Raw genomic sequence first — 25,769 nt, 5'->3', positions numbered from 1 at the left:
CCTCCATCCCTCCTCCCTCCACCTCTGCTCCCTCCTCCCTCCACCTCTGCTCCCTCCATCCCTCCTCCCTCTTACCTCCATCTCTGCTCCCTCCATGCCTCCTCCCTTCACCCCTCCTCCCTCTCCCCCACCTCTGCTCCCTCCATCTCTCCTCCCTCCATCTTTTCTCCCTCCTCCATCCCTCCCTCTTTCTCTCAGTAAACATTTCTTGAGCTTATTAGATGCTACAGGTATAGAAAATGCCTTTTTCCCTTCCACAAAGTTGAACCACTTATGTAACTTCTTCACTCAATTTGTTGTGACTGATTTTTTCATAGTAAATGTTCTTTGAAAACTTTTAATGAGATGTTAATGTGCATCGTACAGATGGACAATGTCATTGTCAGCTGTTACCCTATTCTTGGGCAAGCTCTTTACCTTTTTTTCTGTAATAGCCAGTAGTCTAGAGACTATTTTGCATCTTCTTGAATAATTATCGGAGGAATCACAGGCACACAGTGCGGCTCTCTGTCTGGATCACGTCTTTCACCAGGTGGATCTCTGCTCTGGGGCACGGCTGGTCTGGATCACACGTCTGGCATGCACAGGCCTGCTCGGCTGAGCGCCAGGAGGATCTGAGGACACTGTGCACTCACATCACAGTTTGAGGCCCCCGATTCCTAAAATACTTACCTAAAATAAATCTCCCCCCCTTTCTCTTTTCTGTCAGGATAAAGAGGCATTACGGGAGCAGCAGATGAGTAACTTGCTGCTGGTGTCCACGCTGCAGTCTAAACTCGATGAGGGCAGATGCCCTGTGCCTCCTGCAGGCAGCTGTCCTGAGGGCCCGGAAGCCCAGCTGGAGGCGGCGCAGAGGGCGCTCCAGCAGCGGGACAGCGAGGCAAGTGTCGGGGGCTCCGAAGGCTCCATCTGCTCGGGCTGCTGGTGAGGGCAGGACACCCGCCTGATCTGGGAGGTGGTCGTGCCTGCCATATTCTGTACTGCGTGATGTTAACAATTACGAAGCGTTAATAATTCTGCGTGGCCGGTGCTTTTAAATGTTTTAAAGTAATTTTAATAATTACTGAGTGATTTAGAATATTAGATAACCTTTAATATTTTCTGTTTCAATGAAAGGTTTTGGACTTAAAAGAACAATTAGGAAAGATTAAAGATGACTTAGTAAGTAAGAGCGACGAAGTACTGCATCTGAACTTGAAATTAGACGCAGAGAGCAGCCGTGCTGCCGTCAGAGTGCGGGAACTTCAAGAGGAGAACGCCAGCTTGAAGGTAAACCGGGGAGACCCACCCAGACACTTGAGTTCATGTTGGTTACGTCCGTGCTACAGCCGGCCCGGGGCCCGTGGGTCGCGGTGCAGATGTTGTGAAGACCGAGGATGGCCCTCCGCCACCGTTTTGGGAGGTGCCTGCCTTCTGTGCTGGGGCGGCTCTGGAAGGTGCACCGCGGGGCGGAGCCCAGAGCCGCCTTGGTGCTGCGTCCCTCGGGCGCCATCCTCCACGTCCTGCTTGTGGCTCTGGGAGCCCCGTCTTAGAGGACGCTTGTGGGACTCACGCTGCAGGAGAGACGCAGCTGCCTGATGGCAGAAACTGTGAAGAGGAAATAAATCGTCACCTTTGACCTAATTTGGGTCATTAAAGGGTACCCTGATCTAGAAGAGGTGACTTTTATTAAATAGCTGCTCATTGTTAATCTTTGCTAAGAGCAGGATGAAAAAGAGATCGATTGATTGATTATAGAGTGGGTGTGGGGGGCAGAAGGAGAGAATCGAGCAGACTCCCGATGAGCGCAGAGCCCGACATGGGGCTCAACCTCATGACCCCAAGACCATGACCTGAGCTGAGATCGAGAGTCGGGCGCTTAACCGACTGAGCTGCCCAGGCGCCCCCCAAAACTCTGTTTTTAAATCTTCTGTTACCTTAAATGTGCTTTAGTGGAGAACAAGTTGTAAAGAAACGGCCTTAGGGCCAAGCCCTCGCCTGTGGCACCCCGGCAGCTGTCGGTGCGTGAACTGAAGGCGCTGGAAGACACTCAGGGTGTGGGGTTCATGGGGACGCTCCCAGGCTGTGTGTGTGACCTCAGTGGAAACGGGGTTTCAGGCCAACCCCAGGCAGCAGGCGTCTTCCTGGTGGGACTCCCTCCCTGGTCAGTAGTAAACGGGGAACCGTTTCCAGATTGAGTTAGTCTTTAACGCTGCGGCTTGTTGGGGTGCTTCCCGTCTGCCAGATCAGGGTCTACCCCCAAGTCCCGTTTTGTTGGCGTGGTTATTGTATTTCCACAGGAGTTTCTGCAAAACAAAGAAAAAGAGATCATGTGTGTGAGCGAACAGCTCGAGGCGCAGCTGGCTGGGATGGAAGGTGGCGCTCTCAGCGAGGTAGGCCTTTCCGGGGCTGGACGCTCCAGACCATGGTTGTGCACCGGAACTGCGCTCATTGAGGGACAGGCGCCCCCTGCGACACCGCTGCTGGGTCGCGTGCACCCTGCTGGCTGCCCTGGGGGTGCCTGGCACTCAGGCCTCGTCACCCCCGCAGTGTCCCGCGTTGTAAGGAACCGCCTCAGCCAGAGGGGGACCAGACGTGCGTGCTCTTGGCCTGCGTGTCCACCCGTGTTCTCAGTTCCCGGCCTCTGCAGTTGTCCTTTTTCGGGCAACCAGTGTTGACCCTCGCCGGCCTCGCCCGCCCCATCTGCCCTGTAACCCAGAGGACCCGTCGGAGACCTTCACGTGCTAGGTTATGTCTGTGTTGTGATTGAGGCTGGTTTGTGGTGCTTTTTCATCCCGTGTCCTTAGTGCAGCGAGTGCAGAGTCACTCTGGAGAGTCCTGGCAGTGGTCCGGCCATGCAGTGCACACGGGCTGGCCAAGGGGCTCGCCGCCCCCGCCAGAGTTCCCTTTGCTAACTGTCCCGTTCAGGACACAGCGCGTAGATGTGGCAGATGTGTGTGCCGTGGCCCGCTGACGCCGTCTAAGTCACAACCAAAAATTCACCTGTTCTCTTACTTTTGTGTTCAGGATTGGCCAGATTGGATTTTGAGCTTAAGGGCGTTCAGTGGTACTAGTGAAACCAAGAATTGTTAGAAAGCCTCAGTTATTAGGAAGTGAACATTGGACTGTAAGAAATGGGCTGAGGGTTGTTAACTGGAGCATCCGTGGGCTTGTCGCTGTTGGTGGTACAGTCTGGCGGAATGGAGTTCGGAGCCCTGGCGATACCGTTTCAGTCGGATTTTCCGTTTCCTGTCTCTGCAGTCTTTACTGGACACTTAACGTCTGGGCTTCAGTTGTGTTATCTTCAAAGTATGTATCACAAGGGTTCTTTCCTTACAGTCGTTGGGGACGGCGTTCAGGGCACGAGTGACCGCACACTCCGCGGTCTGGGGTGGCACAGCGCAAGCGCCTGGCTCGGCCCCGAGCCTGGTTTCCTTACTTCACTCTTACTCTCGTGTCGGAACGACCCCCAGAATCTCCTGTTAGTGATTTCTGTCTGTAATTTATCCCGTTCAGCATTGAGCAAGCGCACGCTCTGCAGGTGGTGGCATTCGTGTGGAGGTGCCGCGGGGAAGCGGCCAGTTTGCGCTGCCCACCGCGGCAGGGGACGCACAGCGTGTACCCAGGTGTCCGGGCAGGCGGTGAGGCGGCGGCTGTGCGCCTGACGGAGCTGGGGGCAGCATCTGGGTGTTTGCAAGAAGTAAACGCTCCCACAGCTGTGAAGTCCTGGCAAGCTGAGGAGGGACGTTCTGAAGGTGAAACGTGTTTTTCGCACCTGAATGTGCTTTTTCCTCAGGTCCTGTGTGACAGAAGCTCAGAGATCGAGGAGCTGAGATCCATCATTGAGAACTTGCGAGACAACCAGCAACGCCTGCAGAGAGAGAAGGCAGAGGAGGTGGAGCAGCTCCACGAAGTCATCGAGAGGCTGCAGAGAGAGCTCTCGCGCGGGGGGCCCACGGTGCCCGGGGCCGAGGTTAGCGGGCTGCTGGGCGACCCCGCCGTGGGGCCCGAGGCATGGGCGGCGGCGGCGGGGGCCGTGGGTCAGTGGCTCCCCCTGGAGGCCCTGCCGCAGCACTTGCGGGCTGCAGAGGAGGCCGCCGCGAGGCAGCGGGCTGAGCTGGAGTGCAGCGTGGCCCTCCGGGAGGCTGAGGTCCAGGGCTTGGCTTCCCAGATCCACGCCTTCAGAGCTGCCCTACAGGCAAAGGAGGCCAAGGTCGCAGAAAGGGACTTAGCGAGTGACGCTCTGAAACAGCAGGAATTGGCCCACTCTGCTGAGCTGGAGACCATCGTAATGGCCTTCTCCCGCTTCTGCCTCGTCCTGGCCGCTGAGCATGAGCCCCCGAAGCTGCAGGGGCTCCGAGCGCAGTGTGTCCGCCTCAGCGGCCAGCTGCAGGTGCGGAACCAGCGGTTCCTGAGCTGCCAGAAGGGGCTGGGCAAGCGGCAGGCGTGTGGGGCCCAGGCTGCACCCTCGCGTGGAGGGTAGCTCCAGGGACGGGGCCCCAGGGCTGAGGAGGCCGCGTGTGACGAAGAGTCACAGCAGGATGTGGCCAGCAGGCCCCCATGGCCATGTCAGAGGCCCCCTCTTGCTGGTTTGCCGGAGGTGAAGCGTCTGTGCATAGGGAGCTGCGGCGTGCTGGGGGAGTGGGGGCATACACCGGGAGACCCCCTAAGAGGCCCTGACCCAGGCCACAGGTGGCCGAGCACTGGGGCTAGATCAGGGGGTTGGAGGTTCTCTCGAGAACTTACTGTGCCTCCTCTTTCCTCTTTAAATTTGAAAGCGTGTCCTTCCTGTGGTAGGCAGCGGGGGGTGCGGTTTCTGTGGGGAGGCTCTTGCTGCGGTAGGGTGCATTAGGGTCCGTGGAACCTCAAGTCTCAGAACGTGGTGTACACGGTGAAATCGCACCGGGGGTTTCACTATTTCATACAGCTTTAAACTGACTGTCGTAAGTTATTCAAGGTTTTCAGAGTCCTGTGACTGGGAACATTGGATGAGATGGCTTTGTGTTACACAGGCTCCCTGGATTTTCCTGAGTTCTAACCAGTTGCTCTATTTTTTTTAACACTGATTTCCTGTGTAAAACATGGTAAGCTCATTTCGTTTTGGGACATGCTGCACTTTGGTTTCGAGTAGAAGTTGGGGTTCGCTGCCTGCTGCCCTGTGCCATGTCCAGGCTGCGAGCAGCTCCTGTTGGCCCGTGCTTTGTGGGGTGGCCCAGCTGGTGCCGTGTCCTGGGAGCCCCAGGCCGGGAGCTCGTCCTCACCTGCAGCAGCAGTGAGCAGGCAGCAGGACTTTGGGCACAGCTCTGGTCTGATGTTCTTCATGATGTAGGAAATGGGGACATTGCCTCGGGGTCCAGCTCCAGAGCTCTGGGGAGTCCGAGGCAGCCCAGGGACTGGGCTCAGTGCACATCAGACTTTCTGGTGCCTTCAGCTTTATCTTCACGAGCATTGTTGTTGTTTTCTCCGCTTACCGTAGAGTGCAGTGAATGGTGATCTGCAGCCTGCCGAAGCCCCGGTGTCGTTAAACCACCCGGGTGTGCACAAACAAGATAGCGTGATGGAGTCTGAGCTGCTCTTGGTGAAGAACGAGATGCCCTTGAGAATGGAGGACCATGGCAAAGGGCCAGGAAGGATGAAGGTACTTGGGCACATGGCTGGTGCTGCTGCGTGGGCAGAGACGTCGCTGACATTTTTGCAGAGGTGACATGCATGTTACCTCAGACAGCAGCTCTGTTGTGTTCTTATAGTCGTCTCTTCGGATCTGTTCTGAAATTTCCTACACGTTTTATTTAGGTGTTCTCTAGAAATGCACATGTCCCGTGGTCTTTTCAGCCTGGGGAAATGAGCAATCGGTTACTTGTCTGGTAATGATACAAGTAGGATTTAACCGGGCTCTAAGCCCTGTCTCTAGGGTTTTCATGCGAGGACAAGTTGCCCACACAGCTGCACTGTGGCTCAAGGCCTTTGTCACCAGCATCTGTTACTTTGAAAGGCTCACGGCATTTTTTGAACCTCAGGGTTTTCCTGCGTATTTTGCCTTGTGCTCCCAGCAGAGAAGAGCACGGTAATCTGGGAGGCAGCAGTTTGAAAATTCTGACCACCAGGAAGGCAGCAGCAGGAGAGCTGGCTTTTCTTCTCGTGAGTTGGGAACACTGCATCAAGTGTTGCAGGGTCGGGATGTTCTGAGAATCTAAGGTGGCTGGCTGGTCTGGAGGGTTCCTAAGCGCAGTGGCAAAGTGCTTCGGTCTACAGCTCTCTTGAGCCTCCAGTGACCCTGCTGCTGTGGACACTGCACAGTTTGGCAGTGGAACCGTGGAACCTGTAACACAGTTCTCCCCTCCCGGGACCTCTCCCGTGATGTGCCGTACGCACCACATTCCTGTTGTAAAGTGAGAAGGTTCTGAATTCTACAGGTGGTTTCAGAGTGCGTGCATGGACCGTGCCTGCGGTTTTGGTAGAAGATGCCTGAGTCTGGTTTTATAGGTTTATCAGATCCCCACAGGACAGTTAATTCTTTGTAACTGCAGCAAACTTCTCTCACCGCCCTTGGGATAAGAACATTTGTTTGAATTCTTGAGAGAAAGCTCAGCCTTGTGATTATGAGCTGATTGCCAAATTCTTAGAAGTTATACAGTGGTAAGGAAATTGCAGATTCATTCCATAAATCACGATTTTATTTATTTATTTTTTTTTAGTTTTTATTTAAGTGATCTCTACACCCAATGTGTGGCTTGAACTTGTGATCCTAAGATCAAGAGTCACACGCTCTTCCAACTGAGCCAGCCAGGCACCCCACAATTTTATATTTTTCAGTGTTTGCATATAGAATCTTCCAGGCCCTTTTTCCCTTTAAAAAAAAATGCTTATGTTCTCAGTGAATTACCACAGAAATGACAGTTGCCTCTTTTGTGCATGTGGTAAAATATATATAATCTAAGAGTTATATTTTAAGCACTTTCCTTTTTTTAAAAGATTTTATTTTTGGGGCGCCTGGATGGCACAGTTGGTTGAGCTTCTGAGTCTTGGTTTCAGCTCAGGTCGTGATCTCAGGGTGGTGAGATCGAGCCCGGTGTCGGGCTGCTCAGTGCAGAGTCTGTTGGGGATTCTCTCTTCCTCTCCCTCTGCCCCTCCCACTCATGCATGTTTTTTTTTTTTATCTCTCTCTCTCAAATGGAAAAACAAATCTTTAAAAAGAAAAAAAAAGATTTTATTTTTTTGTTAAGTGGTCTCTACACCCAACGTAGGGCTTGAGCTCACAACCCCAAGATCAAGAGTCGCACACTCAACCCACTGAGTCAGCCAGGTGCCCCACATCTTAACTTTTTTTTTTTTTAAAGATTTTATTTATTGGAGAGAGTGAGCAGGTGAGAGAGCACAAGCCCAGGGGAGAGCAGAGACAGAGGGAGAAGCAGACTCCCCGCTGAGCAGGGAGCCTGACATGGGGCTCGATCCTGGGACTCCAGGATCATGACCTGAGCCAAAGGCAGCTGCTTAACTGACTGAGCCCCCCACCAGTACCAACTGTTTTGATTACTGTAGCTTGATTATAAGTTTTGACATGAAATAGTTACACAAGTCCTCCAGTTTTGTTCTTTTTCAAGATTGTTTTGACTCTTTGAATTTTAGGGTGGGTTTTTCTGTTTCTGCAAAAAACGTCCTTAGAATTTTGATAGAGATTGTATTGAATCTGTAGATGGCTGTTAGTATTGACATCTTAACAGTCTTAGGTCTTTCAATCCTAAATGTGAAATATGCTTCCATTTATTTGTCTTCCCTAATTTGTCTCAGCAACGTTTTATAGTTTCATTGTACAAAACTTTCATCTCCTTGGTACAGCAAATTCTTAATCATTTTCTTCTTTTTTGTTGCTATTGTAATGGAATTGTTTCCTTTGTTTCTTTTTCCGATCGCTCATTGTTGGTGTGTAGAAATGCAACTGATTTTTATATGTTGACTTTGTATCCTGTGACTTTGCTGAATTGATTTATTAATTCTAATAGGTTTTTTTTTTAATGGAATCCTTGTTTTGCACATACACAATCATATTATCTTGGAACATAGATAATTTTACTTCTTCCTTTCCAATTGAGACACATTTTATTTCTTTTTTTTGCCTAATTGCTCTGGCTAGAACTTCCAGTACTGTGTTGAAGAGAAGTGGTGAAAGCAGGCATTCTTGCTTTGTTCCTGGTGTTAGAGGAAAATCTTTTCAGTCCATCACCACTGCGTATGATGTGCGCCATATGTTTTTCATGTATGGGTTTATATGTTAAGGTAGTTTTCTTTTAGTATGTTGAATGTCTGTAGTGAAAGGGTGTTGAACTTTGTTAGATGCGTTTTCTGCACCAGTTGAGACAATCATGTGATTTTTTTCCCCTTCATTTTGCTAATGTGGTGTATTATGTAGATTGGTTTTCCTATATTGAACTATCTTTGCATTCCAGGAATAAACGCCATTTGGTTAGAGTGTATAATCCTTTTAATATGGTATTGAATTCATTTTGCTAGTATTTTAGAATTTTTGCATCAATGTTCATAGGGGATATTGGTCTACAGTTTTCATTTTTGTAGTGTCTTTTTCTAGCTTTAGTATCAAGGTACTGCTGGACTCATACCATGAGTCAGGAGGCATTCCTCTGCTTCTGTCTTTTTTTTCTTTTAACAGTTTTATTAATTTATTAGAGAGAGAGCATGCGAGCATAAAAGGGGGGGAAGAGGCAGAGAATGAAGGAGACTCCCCACTGAGCGGGAGCCTGAAGTGGGGCTTTCGATCTCACAACCCTGAGATCATGACCTGAGCTGAAATCAAGAGTCAGATGCTGAACAGACTGAGCCCCCCAGGCTCCCCAGGATCATGTGCTTTTATGCATTCTGCCGTTCTCCCTCTTTGATGGGAAAGATTAATCCATTTACATTTAAAGTAATTGCAGATAAGGAGGTATATTTTTTTGTCATTTTGCTCTTTGCTTCCTATATGCCTAATAGCTTTTTTTTGGTTCTAATTTCCTGCATTACTGTATTCTCTTGTGCTTAGTTGGCATTTTATACTGAGATGTTTAAATTCCTTTCTCATTTCTCTTTGTGTACACACTATAGCTATTTTTGTGTGTGTGGTTATGTTAGGGATTACGTTTAGCACCCAGAATTATAACACTGTGGTTTGAATTTATACCAGCTTAACTATAAAAACTGTTCCTTTACAGCTCTCCCCTACCCCTTTTGGTTTTTGATGTCACAAGCACATTTTTATACTTTTGTGCCTCAAAACCTAAAACTAATGATTGTTTTAAATCCATTAATTTCTTGTTATGTAGAAAAAACATGGAGTTACAAACTTAACAAGCTAACTTTTAGACTATTTTTAACAAGTGTGTCTTTTAAATCATGATGAAAACAAAATGTGGAGTTGCACACCACTGTCCTGACAGCACAAGCTTTTTAAAAAATTCAAGTATTTTGGCCCACAGTGTTATGTCAGTTTCAGGTGTTCAGTCTAACGCACTGGCTTTTCTTGTGCGTGCACTTACCTTACTGAGCGCTTTATTTCACCACGTGACCTTGAGTTACCGTCCGGCAACCTTTCATGACACCCTGCAGGACTCCCTTGAGCGTTTCTGGCAGGGCATGTAGAGTGGTCACAAACTCCTGTAGCTGTTACTGATCTGGGAATATCGTAATTTCTTCCTCACTCTTAAAGGACAGTTTTGCTGAATATTGGATTTGTAGTTGACTGTTTTTTTCTCTTAGCACTTTGAATATACTGACTGGCTGTTCTCCGGCCTCCAGTTTCTGAAGAGGAATCTGTTGGTGATGCTATGAGGGTCCTTGTATGTGACAAGTCACTCAGAGCCTTTAGCTTTTATACGTTTGATTATAACGTATCTTGGTGTGAGTCTCTTTGAGTTCATCTTTTTTGGGATATGTTGAGTTTCTTGGATGTTTATATTTGTGTCTTTCATCAATTCGGGGAAGTTTCAGTCATTATGTCCTCAAATAGTTTCTCAGCCGCCTTTCTCTCCTCTTCTGGGACTCCCACAATGCGTATGTTGGTCTGCTTGCCGGTGTCCCACACGTCCCGTAGTCTGAATTCACTTTTGTCAATCTCTTTTTCTTTTTTTTCCCCTCAGAAATGATCATTTCCATTATTCTGTCTTTAAGTTCAGTTCATTCTTTCACCTTCTCAAATCTGCCTTTGAATCAATCCCTTTTGTGAATTTTTAAATTATTGTGCTTTTCAGCTCCACAGTTTCTTTTTGGTTCCTTTAGATTGTCTCCATTGATATTTCTACTTTGTTCACACATCATTTTCTTGACCTTCTCCACATCTTCCTTTAGTTCCTCGAATGTCTTTAAGACCATTGTTGTAACATCTTTGACTAGTAGATCTGACATTGGATCTTTTTCAGGGACAGTTCCTTTGGATTTGCTTTTTTCCTTTGAATGGGCCATACTTTCCCATTTCCTTGTATGCCTTGGGGTACTTTTTCTTGTGGTTTGATTTTGAACACTGAACATTTGAGTCTAACAATGTCAGTTTGGAAATCTGTATCTCCTCCTTCCTCATAGCTTGCTGGTTTTTGTTATTTTTCCATTTTATTTATTTATTTATTTTTTTAATGGTCTCTGTGCCGAGGATCAGCTTGAAGTATCAACTTCAGGTCATCTCACATATTTTCTTCGTCTGCACCTTTACCTGGGCACTCACAGTCACTTTCTCATTTCCTCTATATATGCAGTTGTTTTTGAGTGTTCTGGTTTTTAAGTTCTCCACAAAAAGAAGAATGCTGTGGTGGGAAAAAGGGCATTGGCCCTTTAAAGCCCCCGGAGGTCACTTCAGCCAGAGGGGGAGGGGCTGCCACAGGCTTCACACCACTTTGCTCCTCAGTGGCCTGGAGCGGCAGTCAGAGCACATGTGCCCGGTATTTGTGGGACAGCCCCTTTTGCCCACCGTGGCTCGCACACATCATGTGCAAGATGCTCCAGGAAAGGGTGCACGCCAGCCTGCCAAGGGGCTGGGGGTCCAGGGATGGGTAACTGCTCCTGTGCGAGGAGCTGAGAGTGTCCAGATTGGCTGCAGTTTACCCCCAAGCCCTGCACCCCCCGCAAGTTGCAAGCCTTGGGCAGACTCCAGAGTTGTATAGGGCAGGCACGGTTCTGCCAGCGCAGTTGGTGCCCAGGTGGGAGACGGGTTCCTGGTGCTTCCTGCTCTGCCTACTTCCCAGAGTCCTCTGCAGCAGTCACCATGTAGGCAGAGGGCTCTCAGCTGTGAGTCTGTCTTTCCTGGAATTGAAAAAGCTTAAAATCTCCACCCCAGGGCTCCTCATGGAGGCTCATTCTTAACTGCTCAGACAGCCTCTGAAGTTGGCTTATAAATACCAGACAGACAGACGTGACCATGTGTAATTCAATTATTTTACTTTATGCATGTCCCTTTTACCTGCAGAATAAGGAAAAACTACTGGAAGATTGTCAGCTGTGGAAAGTTGGTCTCATAAGTCAGGTGAAAGAGCTTCAAGAAAAGTTGAACCGTCTGGTGTATTCTGTGAACTTCCAGAACATCGAGACAGAGGATTTCAAACATCAGCAGCTGGTGGCATCTTCACATGCTTTAGAAAATAGTTCGAGTGATAGTTCTAGTCACAGTGAAGGAACTGGCAAATCGCCTCTTGTGGATGCATTTCATAGCGACAAAACCACGTGTGATCTAATTGACCTTAGTGGAAGTCAGGATCCACTGATAAAAAATGAAATGTCAAATGTTGCCATGGAAGATGAGGTTGACTTGCAGGACGGATCACTTTGTTTACAAGCAGGCTTCCATGCTGGCTGCCATGACCTAACCCATACGGAGGGGCCTGGGCCCTTGAAGAACACACTCAGGGCAGTGGATCTGTCCTCCTGGAGCTCCCCGGAGGTTGTCAGGAAGGACTCCACTCGTGAGCCTGTGCCCAGCCTGCCCCTGACACCATGCTCGGACGCCCTGAGCTTGGACGCCTCCCTGCAGGACAGGACCAGTGCCTCGGTCCAGGCTGACCATTTGGAGCTGCTTTGGTCCCTGGGCGGCTCAGCAGCAGGAAAGGCCTCCAGGTGGGCAGAGTCTCCACTGGCTGCAGACAGAGCGCCCTCCGCTGACCAACATGTGCAGCGGATGGCTGTGGTAAGTGGTCTTCCCGGATGCTGCCCTGGCTTGCTGTCCGTGGGTGCCCAGGGCCCCGAGTGTCCCCGTGGAAATGTGTGTGCAGCAGCTGCAGGATCATAATTGCAGCCATTGTTGGTTCACCTGCTGGTGGGGCCGGGCCCCGGCGTGGGCACACAGCTGACAGCCCCCGGTCAGCCCGCTTTCTGCAGCACCAGCCCCAGTCGGTTGTAATACAAATAGTTGGAGGACTTCGGTTATTCCTAAAAATATGTGCCTCGCACCAGTCCCACTCAGATACTCAGGCCCGGCCTCCGTGCGCTCACTAGCCCGCGAGAGGCATAGTCACAAACCCGCCTTCGTGTGTAGTTTTCATTCAGGTTCTTTGTCTAGAGTGTCTTTTCTAAATTTGTTTTCAGTTGTAGTTCATACTTAATAGGCTCTACATATAATGCTAATTAATTTAAAAAATTATTTTTGAGTTAGACTGTATCTTTTCTTACGGAATAATGTTGAGATTTTGCATATCCTGGGTTCGAGAAAATAAAAAACAAGTTTCAGGGAGCATGATATTTGAGATACCCATATCCCCATCATGCTACCACAGAAGTTTTTTTAATCTGAGATATTTGGTGGGTTTAAATTCTTAGAAGCACATGATTTCAGTGTGTTCCCAAGCGTGAAACACTCTTGTTTGGGTTCTGTGTGGAAAAATGATAAATTCAGGCCTTAGAAAGTTTCCATCTGGCTAGTTCAGCTCCCTGGTATGATCGGTTGTTATTTTATGACCATTTAAAAACTTGCCTGTTTGAACAGGAGAAAGATGTTGAAGACTTTATCGTAACATCTCTTGATGCTCAAGAAAAGCCCAGATCCTCTCCTCTCGGGTTTGAAGGAAAGAACAATGGAAGTGAAAACAGTGAGTCAGTCTTTTTTTTTTTTTTTTTTTTTAACCTCTTAAGGTTTCAGGGAACAGGACAGCATGGAGGGCCCCCAGGTTGGCATTTGCTGGTGCACCCTGGCCGTGCCCGCCTCCATCTCCTCTCTGTGCTGAGCGGCACCTGAAGGCCTGAGGTCATGTTACTCTGGAAAACTCAATTGTGCACCTTCAGACCCTGCACTCAGCACCCGGACGTCCGCCGTGGCCCACGGCAGCATCTCAACTACCGACCTTCCTTAGATTTTGCCACTTGTCCCATTGGCGCCCTTCACAGGAGGGGGTACTGCGCTGGTACGAGGCATTCAGATGTCCCTTGCTGCTGGCCCTGCAGTGTGGGAGGGAGGGAGGCTGTGCCGTGCAGGCCCCGAGAGGGAGCCCCTCCCTTTTCCAGCAGTTCTGCATCTCGTTTGGGTATCTGGAGCAGAGTCGTCAGCATGGGTGTCCCGCATCGATGCCATGGTCTTCCCAGGGCATCACAGCACAAGGCTTGCAAGTGTCCCGCTTGGACCCCTTGGCAGTGGTGTCAGCCAGGTTTTGTTCGATTTTTCCTTTTCGATTGCTTAGTGTTGGGCAGGGGGTTACGAGACCATGCCTGTGATCTCTTGTTTCTCAGACTCAGACCCACTCACGTTAGCCTCCAGGAGTGACTGTCGCCTGGATCATCATTAGAATGGTTGCCAAACCGTGACCTTCTAACCTTGTCCTTCTGTAATTGTTGGCTTTTTACAAGTTCCTCACCTGTTGAGATGTTTTGGTTTTTTTTAAAAAAGTCATCATTGACTCAGTTCAGTGCTTTTGAAAACTAGACCACAGTGAACTAAAGTTCATTGGGGCCAGCAACGTTTTAATTTTAGTTTTGAGTTATTCCGTGTGGTAAGTGCCTGGTTTAAGAATCGAGCTGTTCTGCAAGGTGCCTTCCAGCTGCCCCCACTCCAAACCACCGTTCCCTGAGGACACCCACATTTAATTTTGAGAAATCTGTTCCGGAATTTATTTCTAAATCACATGTGCTAATTACAGCAACATGTTTAAACTTCTGGCTGCCAGTTTCTTATACTTCCCTTCCCCATCTTCTAAGGTGGCCCCATCATCCTGCCCTGTCCCCTCACCACAGAGTTTGTGTTTTGAGTGCACCTGTCAGATTCCCGCAGAACTTCTGGGACTGAGTGTCCTCCCCCAGACAGCTGGTTTCCCTTTCTCATTGCCTCCCTCCTGTTCTCCGTCACGGGTCCTGCCCACACTGTCCGCAAGCATGGGTGTGCGCTGCCCATGTCATCTTCTGAACATGCCGTTTCCGCTGTCTGGGTCAGACCCCTTGTCCCTCCTTTGTGGTCCTTATTTTAAGTAGTGTGTTCTCTAGAAGCATTTGCAGAAAACGCACGTATGAGGTGGGTTTTCTAAGAACTTCTGCATCTTCCTGATGTTTGTTGATGGTTTGGGCTTCGTGCAGATTCACAGGTGAGAAGTCACATTCCTTCAGACTCCAGAGTGTCTGACCACTGTCCCAGAGCCTGGTGTCACGGAGCACCGCGGCCGCCATGTGACGCCACGCGCCTGGGCACGTCCTTCATCCTGAATAGGTCTTCAGTGTTCCTTGGGGTACTGCCCCCTGGCTCTCATCTTGCTGTACTTCCTGTTAATCACTGGACTGATGTTCTTGTTTTCTCACTTTGTTTCCATTTCTTTGTACTTTCGTTCTTATTTGTTAAAGAACCTTTTAAGAAATTAGTTCTTAAGCTTGGAAGTGAATGTTTTCATTTCCGCTGTGTCTTAACTTCTAAGAGCTCTTCTTTCTTATTCTCTGTTCCTTTCTCTTGAAACTTCCTTGTTCCACGAATGAGACTTACTTCTCTGAAGATATTCTGGTTTTTCTGAAGTTTTCTTGTGTTTGCTGCCTTTATTGTATCTCCCCCAGCGGTCTCTGAGTCCCTGTTTCATGCTGTCTTTTGCGCATTCTTTGGCATGTTTAAGAACCTAGACTCCTCAGCAGGGTGGTCTCGGCAACTTGCTGGAAGGTCTGTGCTGGGAGGGGCCATGCCAGGGTCTCTGAGCCCCTGTTCCTACGCGTGCTCGGGGCCGGTCAGCGGAGCAGCCCCAAAGGCTGATCCTGCTTTTCCCTGGATGCCTCCCTCTATTTTCCAAGCCTCTGGGCATTGGCTGTGGGGTGCACGGGACGCACCACGTACTTCAGAGAGGTTTGGAATTCCTTTTTGAGGCCCCCCCGTGAGGGGTTTCTGGTGTCTCAAACCCTAGACTTTTGAGGGCTCTCCAGTCCAGCCTGGCTGGTCTCAGAGCTTGACTCCACCCACCCCCCATCAGGTGTGTTCACCTTTTCCCGGCCAGATGCCTACTGCTTGACCTGCTGCCTGCACACAGCCCTGCGGATGGCACCGTGCATCTCCTGTCCCCCTCCTCCTCTCTCTGCACGCGGTGGGAGCCCTGCCCTGTCCCCATCCCTTCCTTGGGTGTGGAAATACAGGCCCCGCCCACATCGGTCTGCCCATGCGGGCTTGGGTCCTGTCTTTGGGGGATGAGGAAACCCACCTCTGCATCTGTTTACAAATGAGCTGAGATCCCATTAAGGTTTATGTTGGAATCATGGGTATTCACATACCAAACATGCAAAATACGCCTTTTCTTAATGTGTGTAGTTACGTCATCTTACGGTTTTGTAAAACTAATTTTGCCTTCTTCGGTGGTTTGTCGATGCCTTCAGGGAGGGGAGCCCTGGCTGTAGCTCTCCTGAGTGTTTTGGGGCCTCACGCAGCACCAGGAAGCCGGGGTCTGACCACACCCCTGGCTCTCGCTGAGTGCCCCTCCCCCCCAGACCCTCCCCCAGGAATGCCGCCAGAGGACTGTGGTTTAGACCCTGACTTTGTGCTGTGTTTTTAGGTGATGGCTTGGGGTTTGGAAAGATACTAAACCAAGGTTTGGGAAGACTCGAAACCCCCACTGCTAGTCCTCCAGAGCCGCCTCCCACCTCTGGAAGGTTCCGACGGCCGCTGGAAGCTATGAAGGAGAAAGAAGTGCATCCGAAACAAGTGAAGGTGAGGGTGTGCAGTGGCCATGTGCCTCCGTCTGCAGCTGCTGTGGCTGCTGGGAGGGTGCGTGGCATTGGGTTGCGTGCGTCATCCCGCACACACCGCTGCGTCAGTTCTAGCTGGGCTCGGACTCCCGTCTCGTGTGAGTGTTTCCGGAGGGAGATAGCTGCTGTCCTGGGGTGCGTGGGGACGGGTGTTGCAGGTGAGAGCCTGGTGTGGCGGGCTGGTGGGGCTGCGGGGGCCTCGGGCCCTGGGGTCCCCGGAGGAGGACCAGCTTTTCCTGCACCTGCTGCCGCGCAGTGCACAGGGGGCCTGCCAGTGCAGGTGCTGTAATCGGGGTCAGTCTTCCTGACTTGAGTTCAGCTATCAGAACGCACGACCCTCTGTTTGGTCCTGGCGATTGACCTTCGGCCTAAGACGTCTGTGGCATGTGCTCAGCACTGGGCCGCCCTCCGCCAGGCACCTGCAGGGGACCGAGCCGCAGAGCAGACGGGGTGGCCCGCTGGGTGAGCCGCCCGCTGCCCCTGTGCTGGCCCTGCGGGTGCCTCCCCGAGGACCCTCTCGTGCTGCCCACCTGGCCGCAGAGCGGAGTCCTCGCCGGAGGAGGGCAGCCACGGTCAGCATGCAGCAGCTCAGCTAGGAGCAGACTTTTAAAACAGCTCTGTTCTGGTTTTAATTGACGCGGGACAGTGAGTTTAAGGTGCAGTGACCCCCCAGGGAGGTTACTTAGCACCTCTGTCACCTGGGGCAGACGGCCTGTGGCACTTTCCACAGGTTCCCTGTTCTCTCGCCGGTTTAGCAAATCCTTTCGCCGTCAAACCACTGACACAGACTTGGCTGAGTAAGTAAATGATGTGTCACTGTTGTGAAACTGAAAGCATTTCCAAAGAAAACTTTTTTTTTTTTGAGTGTCGTTGACACCGACGTTCTACCAGTTTCAGGTGCACAGACAGCTTGGCGACTTGACAAGTTTATATGTCACACTGTGCCCCCCATAGGTGCGGTCCGGTTACATTGCCGTTACGGTACCATCGAGAGGAAACGATCCTGTCTACAAGATTTATTTATCTATTTATTTGAGAGAGAGCATGCGCATGAGCAGGGTGGGGGAGGGGCAGAGGGAGCAGGGAGCCCGATGCGGGACTCGATCCCAGGACCCCGGGATCATGACCTGAGCCAAAGGCAGACGCTTAACCGACTGAGCCACCCAGGCGCCCCCAAATGAAGTGTTTTTAAAGTAAACATAATGTGTAGTTGGGCCTTTAGCACTTTTATGTCAGTATTCCACTTTTTTGGGTCATATCATTAGAATCCTAGCAAAACCTATTTCTAGTTAGCTAATTGTGCTCTGTCATAAGCCTCTTCATTGCTACTCTCCCACCTCCCAGAGGAATTTTACCAGACATTTACTTACTTATTTATTTATTTTTAAAAGTCATAATGTGTTTATACATGTCAATTTTCCCACCGTAGGTGGTGAAAAAGACATTAAAATACATTAAAAATAAAATATTTATTAATCATGTATCTTTTAAATTTAAGTTCTAGTTAACATATAGTATATTATTAGTTTTAGTTTCAGAGGTAGAGTTTAGTGATTCATCAGTTGCATACAACACCAAGGGCTCATTACATCACGTGCCCTCCTTCATGCCCGTCACCCACTTACCCCATCCCCCCACCGCCCCTCCAGTAACCCTCAGTTTGTTTCCTATGATTTGAGAGTCTTTTATGGTTTGTCTCCCTCTCTGATTTCATCTTGTTTTATCTTTCCCTTCCTTCCCCTATGATCCTCTGTTTTGTTTCTTACATTCTGCATATCAGTGAGATCATATGGTAATTGTTTTTCTCTGACTGACTTATTTCACTTAGCATAATATCCTCCAGTTCCATCTACGTCCTTGCAAATGTCAAGATTTCATCCTTTCTGATGGCTGCATAATATTCCATTGTGTATACATACCGCATCTTCTTTATCCATTCATCTGTTGATGGACATCTAGGCTCTTTCCACAGTTTGGCTATTGTGGACATTGCTGCTCTGAACCCTGGGGTGCATATGGCCCTTCTTTTCACTACATCTGTGTCTTTGGGGTAAATACCCAGGAGTGCAATTGCTGGGTCGTAGGGTAGCTCTATTTTCAATTTTTTGAAGAACCTCCATACTGTTTTCCAGAGTGGCTGCACCAGCTTGCATTCCCACCAACAGTGTAGGAGGGTTCCCCTTTCTCCGCATCCCCGCCAACATCTGTCGTTTCCTGACTTGTTAATTTTAGCCATTCTGACTGGTGTGACGTGGGATCTCATTGAGGTTTTGATTTGGATTTCCCTGATGCTGAGCGATGTTGAGCACTTTTTCATGTGTCTGTTGACCATCTGGATGTCTTTTTCAGAAAAGTGTCTGTTCGTGCCTTCTGTCCATTTTAACTGGGTTGTTTGTTTTTTGGGTGTTGAACTTTTTTAAGATTTATCTGAGAGAGTGCGCGCATGCTAGTGGGGGGAGGGACAGAGGGAGAGAGAATCTCAAACAAACTCCCCGCTGAGCCCAGAGCCTGACATAGGACTCGATCCCGGGACCCTGAGATCATGAACTGGGCTGAAATCAGGAGTCGGACACTGAACTGACCAAGCTAACCCCTTCATTGCTACTTTTATACTTCCTGTTTGAGGCATCTATTAGTCTTTTTTCCCCAGAGATTGAAACATAACATGCCCCTTGAATGAATCTTTGTGTGGAGTGAGGCCCGTGATGGTTACTTTGGACCCTGTATCGGTCCTGCCCCGGGGGTAGTTCTGGGGAAGCCACTTTCTTCCTCTGTCTGTGTCTTCGGGCAGGAGACAGGTGGCCAGTGTGTGTGTCCCCATGTCCCGGTGCCGTGAAGGACCCGTTCCAGTGCTCACAGACCCTGCATGCAGGGACTTGTCAGGGCAACCATCCCTCTGCTCCCCATGTCTGGGCCCCACTGAAGACATTGGAGTGTGCAGGCCTCACCCCCAAGGACGCACAGGCCTCCTGTGCGGCTCCCTGCAGCCTTCTCGGAGCGTGGCAGGTGCAGTCCCAGAAGGGCCGGGGAATCGCAAGGCATCTTGATGACCTGGCCTCAGAAGTTGGCCCGAGGCCCTGCCCTGCGCCCCGCCCAGGCTTAAGGAAGGGGTGGTAGGGATGGTGTCCACCGTGCAGGCACTGGTGGGATGGCTGTCCTTAGAGTAGCCTACCCAGAAATTCTCTTTCAAACTGGTTTCCTAGCTGCCTCTGAAGGTTGTGGGGGAGGGACGGTTCAGAATGTTACAGAACCGCAGAACTCGGTCTTTGGTTCAAAGGTCATGGGAGTGCTGTGCAGGCCGCCCTGGTGAGCATTCATGGGTGATGGGCAGGGGACTGGGTGGATGAGTAGCTTCAAGCTCGTTTTCCCTCTTTTTGAAATGCTTGTCCCCTTGCAGGCTTTGCTGCAGATGGTGTGTGACGAGAGCCACCACATACTGGCCTTGTCCGAGTGCCGCGGGCCGCCCAGCGCCCTGAGCAAGGGCGAGCCGAGTGCCCCCCTTGAGCACTTCCCGAGGGAGGGCCCCGGCCTTTTGGAGGCGGTGCCGGCCCTGCGGAGACATCTGAACCTAGCACCCCAAAAGGGAGAGAAGGTACGGGGCGTCCCACCTGAAAGAGAATAAGGTGTGGGTGAGGAGCAATTGGAGGGGGTTGCTTAGCCACATAAGTGGGATAAAGGGAATAAGGGGTGGGTCAGCGGTGGGCATGGGGGCCGTGTTCCTGGCCAGCCACCCCTCTCAGTCATGTTTGCTGGGACCAGCCATGTGCCAGCACGTTCCCGGCCCCATTAGGGCAGGAGAGGCTGTGGGAGGAGGACACATGGTGGAGCTCTGCTCGAGGTGGGTGACGGGAGGCAGGCTTGGGGGCTGGGCCTGAGCCCACAGGGTTCCAGTGTCCACTCTGCAACCAGGGAACCAGGGCAGCTCGGTGAGGGCCAGGTGCTGAACCACATCCAAGGGGACCTACTGGCCACAGGGTGTGCAGGGAAGCAGTACCCCAGTGCCCGGCCCAGGCCTGCCAGGGGACAAGGTGGCCAGCCAGCAGCAGCCGTGCTGGGCCTCGTGGTGTGGCGGTGCTCTGTCCTTCGGTGGCTTCTCCTCCCTCAGCAGGGCTGGCTTCTTGTGCCCTGGACAGTCATGGGTTCTCTTGTGTCTGCTCTTCTGTTGGGTGGTTTCTGGTTCAGCCTACAGGACGCATTTGTAAGGACACTGAGCTCCTTGTCCCAATATTTTAGGACCCTCCCGGCATGTGTCTTGACTGGAGAGGAGAATTTCTCCAGGTTGTGCAGGAGGCATTTGGAAAAGAGCGGGAGATGCTGAGGGCCGAGCTGCAGCCCCAGCCCTGCGGCTCTGAGCCCAGGGACCACAGCTCCCTGCTGGAGCGGCTAGAGAAGGTGGTCCAGCAGCAGGTGAGCACGTGCCTTGATTTATTTCCCAGAGCCGCGCAGCAGAGAGGGTGACGGAACCAGTTCATGGCAATTTGACCTTGGAACGTGGCAGTGACCAGGAAGAAGTCCTGCCTCCGTCCAAACGTAACACTGTTTAATCATGATTCCATCAAGTGGAGACGTCTGTGCATTCGTTCTCCTTGTCAACCTCACTGTGTTCTTTCCTTGAAAACAGAGCAGCGCTAAGTGGCCTGACCCAGGCTGTGAGCGCTGAGCCCAGGGTTGGAGGGTCAGAGCGCCAGAGGGGTCGGCACTGTTTCCACCAGGCCTCTCGTAGGAGAGAGCACTGGAGTCTGGACGCAGGGCCCACGGCAGGTCACTCTGGCATAGACCTGGTGGAGAGGTGTGTGAGGTCCGTGTTCCAGACCACGTGTTTGTCACGGGTATCCTCCTGCGAGTCTGTTCTTACTGTGTCGGGGACGAGGCTCCGTCGCCAAGCTCGTGCCCGCGAAGCTGGAGGCACGAATTTGCATTTGGTGGGCTGCTTGCGCCTGGAGTTGTCAGCACTCTTGCCAGGCCTGGCCTCCCCGCCCCTGGGACGCGCTCCGGGCTCCCGTGTTTCCCCACTCGGGGGTGCTCCTCCGCCGCAAGGCCTGCTAGTGGCCGCGTCTGTGACCCTGCTCCCCCCCCCCCCCCCCCCCCCCCCGGGGGGCCCCGGGGGGGGGGGGCGGGGCCCCCCCCCCCCCCCCCCCCCCGCACCTCTGGGGAGATCTGCAGGAGGAGTCCTTGGAGCACCTTCGCCTGTCAGACAGGAGCAGCCTGCTGTCCGAGATCCAGGCTCTGCGCGCCCAGCTGCGCATGACCCACCTGCAGAGCCAGGAGAAGCTGCAGAAGCTGTGCGCGGCGCTGACCAGCGCGGAGGCCCGTGGGAGCCAGCAGGAGCACCAGCTGCGCAGGCAGGGTGAGTGCCGCCCTCACGCCTGCGCCCCGCGGTGCTCCCCTGTGGGGGAGGGGTGCACAGGTGAGCCTCGCCCCCGCGGGCTGCCCAGCACTGGATGCCGTGGCCCCAGCAGCGTCCCAGCCTGCCTGGGTCCCTGGGCACGGGGGCCATCAGCCCTGGCAGTTCTCGGTTCACAGAGCTGCGGGTGAGGTGACCGGGGCGGGGGGGGGGGGGGGGGGGGGGGTGGAGGCCTTGCCCAGGGTCCCGGCGGGCCGTGGAGGGACTGCGTCGGCGTGAGTGCCGGACGCCGACAGGACTGTGCCTGGGAATCTCTGGGGCTTGTGCTGGGTTTGAACAGCCTGTCACGTGTTTCTACATTTAATTTAGGCTCTTCGGGATTTTTTTTAATAGATGCTCATGTTGTCTTTGAATAAAAAGCATTTTATTTTTTTTCCCGCCTGCCTCCTCTTGTTACCAGTCGCTCTGGTTAGGCCAGAGCGTTTTGGTGAGTGGAGGGCCGCGGCAGTCCTCTGCGGCAGGGGCAGCGCTCCATCTCACACTCCTGCACATGGTGCCGGTTGGGGTCTTCGAACCCGCGCCCCATGCTCGCAGAGCCCCTTCTCTTCCTAGTTTTGGGTGTTAAATGGCGGGCCAGACCCGTCCAGCGGCGCACCTTGCATTTGGGTCGTGTTGCGTTACCTTGTGAGCATTTCTGGGTTGGGCTTGCTGATACTTCGCATGTGCTTGCGTGAGGGGTGCTGGTCTGTGGTTTTGTCTTCGGTTTTGGTGTTGGAGTAGTGCCAGCCTTGTGGCGGATTGGCAGGTGTCTCTTCCCTTCTGTGTTCCGGAGTTTGTAGAGAACCAGGGTTATTTCCTCCCTAGGTTTTGGGAGAATTCTGTAGTGAAGCTCTTGGGGTCGGGGCTGTCTCTGTTGGGACCATGCAGTGTAAGAGTCGCGGGGGAAGCTGTGATTCAGGATGACTGCGGGGACGGTCCATCTCCGCCCAGCCTGCCCTTCTGCGTCCAGGCAGACCCCAGGCCTGAGCAGCTGGCCCTGGGGAGCCATGTCGTGCCCTCCAGCCTGTGCGGCCATTCTGCCCATGCATCTCCAGGTGCCCCGAGGCCTGGAGGGTGTTGGGGGGGGAGTGGGGGGGGCAGCGTCCCGGCTGTAGGCCCGGAAATGTCATTTTCCCCAAGAGCGAATGCTTCCTCGTCCCCACACTGGTTTGTTTTTAATTTGTGCCGTCCCGGTACAGCTCAGCTGGGTTCACAGGAAGTGCTGTCTTGTGTTCTCTAACATACCCCCAGTGGAGTTACTGGCATATAAGGTCGAGCGGGAGAAATGGATGGCAAGCGAAGTTCAGAAAACCCTGCACGAAGAGCAGGAGAAAGCCAGCAGCGTTCGGAAGCTCCTGCTGGTGGAGCAGACCGTCGTCAGAGACTTGAGGTCCGAGCTCCAGGAGCGTGAGCAGGACAACGAGAGGCTGCTGGCCTCCCTCAGTGAGGCGCAGAAGGAGGTCCTCCAGCTGAGGTAGGGCCCTCACCCACCTGGCCGCGGACTGTCGGGTAACGCGCGGAAGTCACGCACTTGTCCCCACATCTCTCGGTGTGGACGTGGAAGAGTGGCCCTCGCGGGCTGTGGTCTGTGCGCACTGTGGGCGAGCGCCCGTGACCCGCGTGGGCCCGTCTCCCCACACAGGTCCGTGCTGGACGGTAAGGAGAGCGACCTGAAGGCGGCCCTGCAGGAGCTGGAGTGCGAGCGCGGGAAGGAGCGCGCCCTGCAGAGCCGGCTGCAGGAGGAGCATCTGCAGCACCTGCAGAAGGAGGGCCAGAGCTCCAAGACCCTGGAGGTGCCTGGGCAGCGGGGCCCCTCCTCCCCTCCCCGCGGGCACGTGCCGGGAGAAGCGGGCCTGTGTCTGGTGCAGCCACATCTCCGTCGTGACAGACGGTGCTCGTAGTCCCCGGCGTCTCTGGGTGCGGGGCTCCTCGAGGCGGACGCGGCCTCCTCACTGACGAGCTGCCCGGAGCGCAGCCTCGGAAGTGTGTGTCCAGCCGCACAGATGGCGGTGACCCGGCTTCTGTGTCCAGAGGCGCTTGTGTGCGTGAACTGCCGTGCCGTTGGGCAGCTGGGAGGGCCGCATGTCCGGCAGGGGATCTGTGCTCCCCCGTTCCAGGCGGAGCGAAGCGGTCGTTCACGCACACGGAGCCCGTGGCTCCGCCGAGCAGGACGCTGTCTGAGCGTCCGGGGTGTCATGCTTGTCGGGGAGGGAGAGTGAACCCAGGGCGTGGGTGTGCGTTTACGGAGCACCGCTTCCAAAACGTGCTCCGCCCGTGAAGGGGACGGTGAGGTGAGGACGGGACTGTGGGTACTGTAGAACAAGGTGTGGTTGCTGGCCTGGGGATAGGAACGGGAGTCGGGGCGGGAGAGCTGTTTCCGTACTGCTCTTGACGGACGTTTCCCCGACACAGGAGTTGAGAGTATCCTTGGAGAAGCAGTGTGCTCAGAGTAATCGACTGTGTGTTGCGCTGAAACATGAGCAGACGGCGAAGGACAACCTCCAGAAGGAGCTGCAGATCGAGGCCTCGCGCTGTGAGGCGCTCCTGGCGCAGGAGCGGGGCCAGCTGTCCGAGCTGCGGCGGAGCCTAGAGGCCGAGAAGGGCCGGTCGCTGGAGCTGGCCGCGGCTCTACGGCATGAGCGGCTGCTGACGGAGCAGCTGAGCCGCGGCGCACGGGACCCGCCGGCACACCACGCTGTGCTGAGGAGGCTGAAGGACGAGAAGTCCCGCGTGGTGGAGCTGCAAGCCAGGCTGGAGCAGGTGGACGTGCAGAAGCGCTGTGCGGAGCTTGAGAGGGAGAAGGAGGTAAGGGCCGCACAGACCCCTGCCGTGGAGCCCCCCCAGGCATGGGAGCCGCGGCATGGTCTGCGGAGAGAGGGGGAGAGTTCCACGAGGCTGGCCGCACGCGAAGGACGCGAGGACTCGAGGAGGAGAGCGGAGACGGGGCCAGGCCGGGCCGACGTGGAGATGCGGCCGACGGGAGACAAGGAGAAGCTGGTGAGAGCGCGCCGGCCGCGTCACCACCCAGCAGCCTGCCGTGGGGCTGAGAGCACCCCGGGGCCGTGATCCCGTTCCGCTCCTTCGTCCCACTGGTCTGTCTGTCCTCCGCCGCCCTCCGCTCACCACGGCTTCGTGGCAGGCTTCCGCGTCTCCGACCTCGGTCTTTCTCAGGGTTGTCTTGGATATTCGGGGTCCTTGGGATTCTGGGGGATTGCGTTGACTCTGCAGATGGCTTTGGGGGGTTGTCACCTTGACAGTGTTACCTCTGCGGATCATGAAATCGGAAATCTCTTCGATTTCTTTCAACAGCGTTTTGCTGCTTTCAGGTGGTAAGTGTGGCGCTGTTAAATTATGCCCAGGTATTTTATGATGTTCTGATGCTGTTGTAAGTGGAATTGGTCTCTTAATTTCATTTTCAGATCGTCCTCGGCTGGCGTACAGCAATACGGTTGGTTCTGCTATTGAGCTTGCATCTTACAACCTTAGACTTGTTTGTTATTCTCAGTTTTTTAACGTATTTGTGGTTTTCCGTGTATGAGGTCATGTCACCGGCACGTAGACGTAGGCTTTCTTCTTCCGTCCCTGTCCGGGTGACTTTTACACGCCATCCTGCCCGTCTCGGGAGTCTCTCTCTTCTGGTTCACTCAGCCTTTGTATGCTGTATTTTCGGTCATGAGACAGTTTGGATTTGCACTTGTGGTGTCTTGGAATCAATGTTTTTGCCCTTTATTGATTGGGTTCCATCTGTGGATCTACCCTTGCGTTCTTGGCTGAATCCCACTTGACTTTGGTGATGATGTTTTTTATATACTCCTGGATTTGGTTTGCTAGGGTTTTGCGTAAGGGATTTGCATCTGTATTCGTAAGGGATATATTGGTCTGTGTTTTTTAAGTTGTGGTGTCTTTGATTTTGATACTTGGATGATTTTTGCCTCACAGGTTAGGAAGTGTTCCTCTTCTATTTTTTTTGGATAAAATGTTACTTTCAGATACATTTTATGTCAATCAGAAGCCTTTGTTTCTGGGAAAATTAAATTCTGTGTCTTCATATGGATTGACATTTGTGTTGCCTTCTTTAAAATGTTTTTTAATTATTTTTTTAAAAAATATTTTTAGGGGCACCTGGGTGGCTCAGTTGGTTGAGCGACTGCCTTTGGCTCAGGTCATGATCCTGGAGTCCCGGGATCGAGTCCCACATCGGGCTCCCTGCTCGGCGGGGAGTCTGCTTCTCCCTCTGACCCTCCTC

The 25,769-nt window shown here is 52.5% G+C and overlaps 1 protein-coding gene across 7 annotated transcripts in view; it reads left to right on the top strand.

Moving 5' to 3' along the window:
- PCNT (pericentrin) overlaps positions 1-25,769 on the top strand; it is a 125,768-nt gene that overhangs the window by 81,455 nt on the left and 18,544 nt on the right. For 6 of the 7 annotated variants that reach the window (XM_035029990.1, XM_035029991.1, XM_035029989.1 and 3 more), the window contains 14 exons: positions 710-880; positions 1,117-1,269; positions 2,280-2,372; positions 3,776-3,952; positions 5,456-5,617; positions 11,423-12,136; positions 12,932-13,034; positions 15,948-16,102; positions 19,538-19,732; positions 20,374-20,547; positions 21,304-21,487; positions 22,775-22,997; positions 23,166-23,316; positions 23,936-24,520. In XM_035029990.1, the coding sequence (XP_034885881.1) occupies positions 710-880; positions 1,117-1,269; positions 2,280-2,372; positions 3,776-3,952; positions 5,456-5,617; positions 11,423-12,136; positions 12,932-13,034; positions 15,948-16,102; positions 19,538-19,732; positions 20,374-20,547; positions 21,304-21,487; positions 22,775-22,997; positions 23,166-23,316; positions 23,936-24,520 (3,240 nt within the window). The remainder of the gene's footprint in view (positions 1-709; positions 881-1,116; positions 1,270-2,279; positions 2,373-3,775; positions 3,953-5,455; positions 5,618-11,422; positions 12,137-12,931; positions 13,035-15,947; positions 16,103-19,537; positions 19,733-20,373; positions 20,548-21,303; positions 21,488-22,774; positions 22,998-23,165; positions 23,317-23,935; positions 24,521-25,769) is intronic. The other variant, XM_035029993.1, reaches the window with a different exon arrangement.

The sequence above is a fragment of the Mirounga leonina genome, unplaced genomic scaffold (genome assembly GCF_011800145.1).
Source record: "Mirounga leonina isolate KUSES-001 unplaced genomic scaffold, KU_Mleo_1.0 Mir_353, whole genome shotgun sequence".
NCBI classification, from domain to species: domain Eukaryota; kingdom Metazoa; phylum Chordata; class Mammalia; order Carnivora; family Phocidae; genus Mirounga; species Mirounga leonina.
This window is presented reverse-complemented; position numbering and strand designations above follow the sequence as displayed.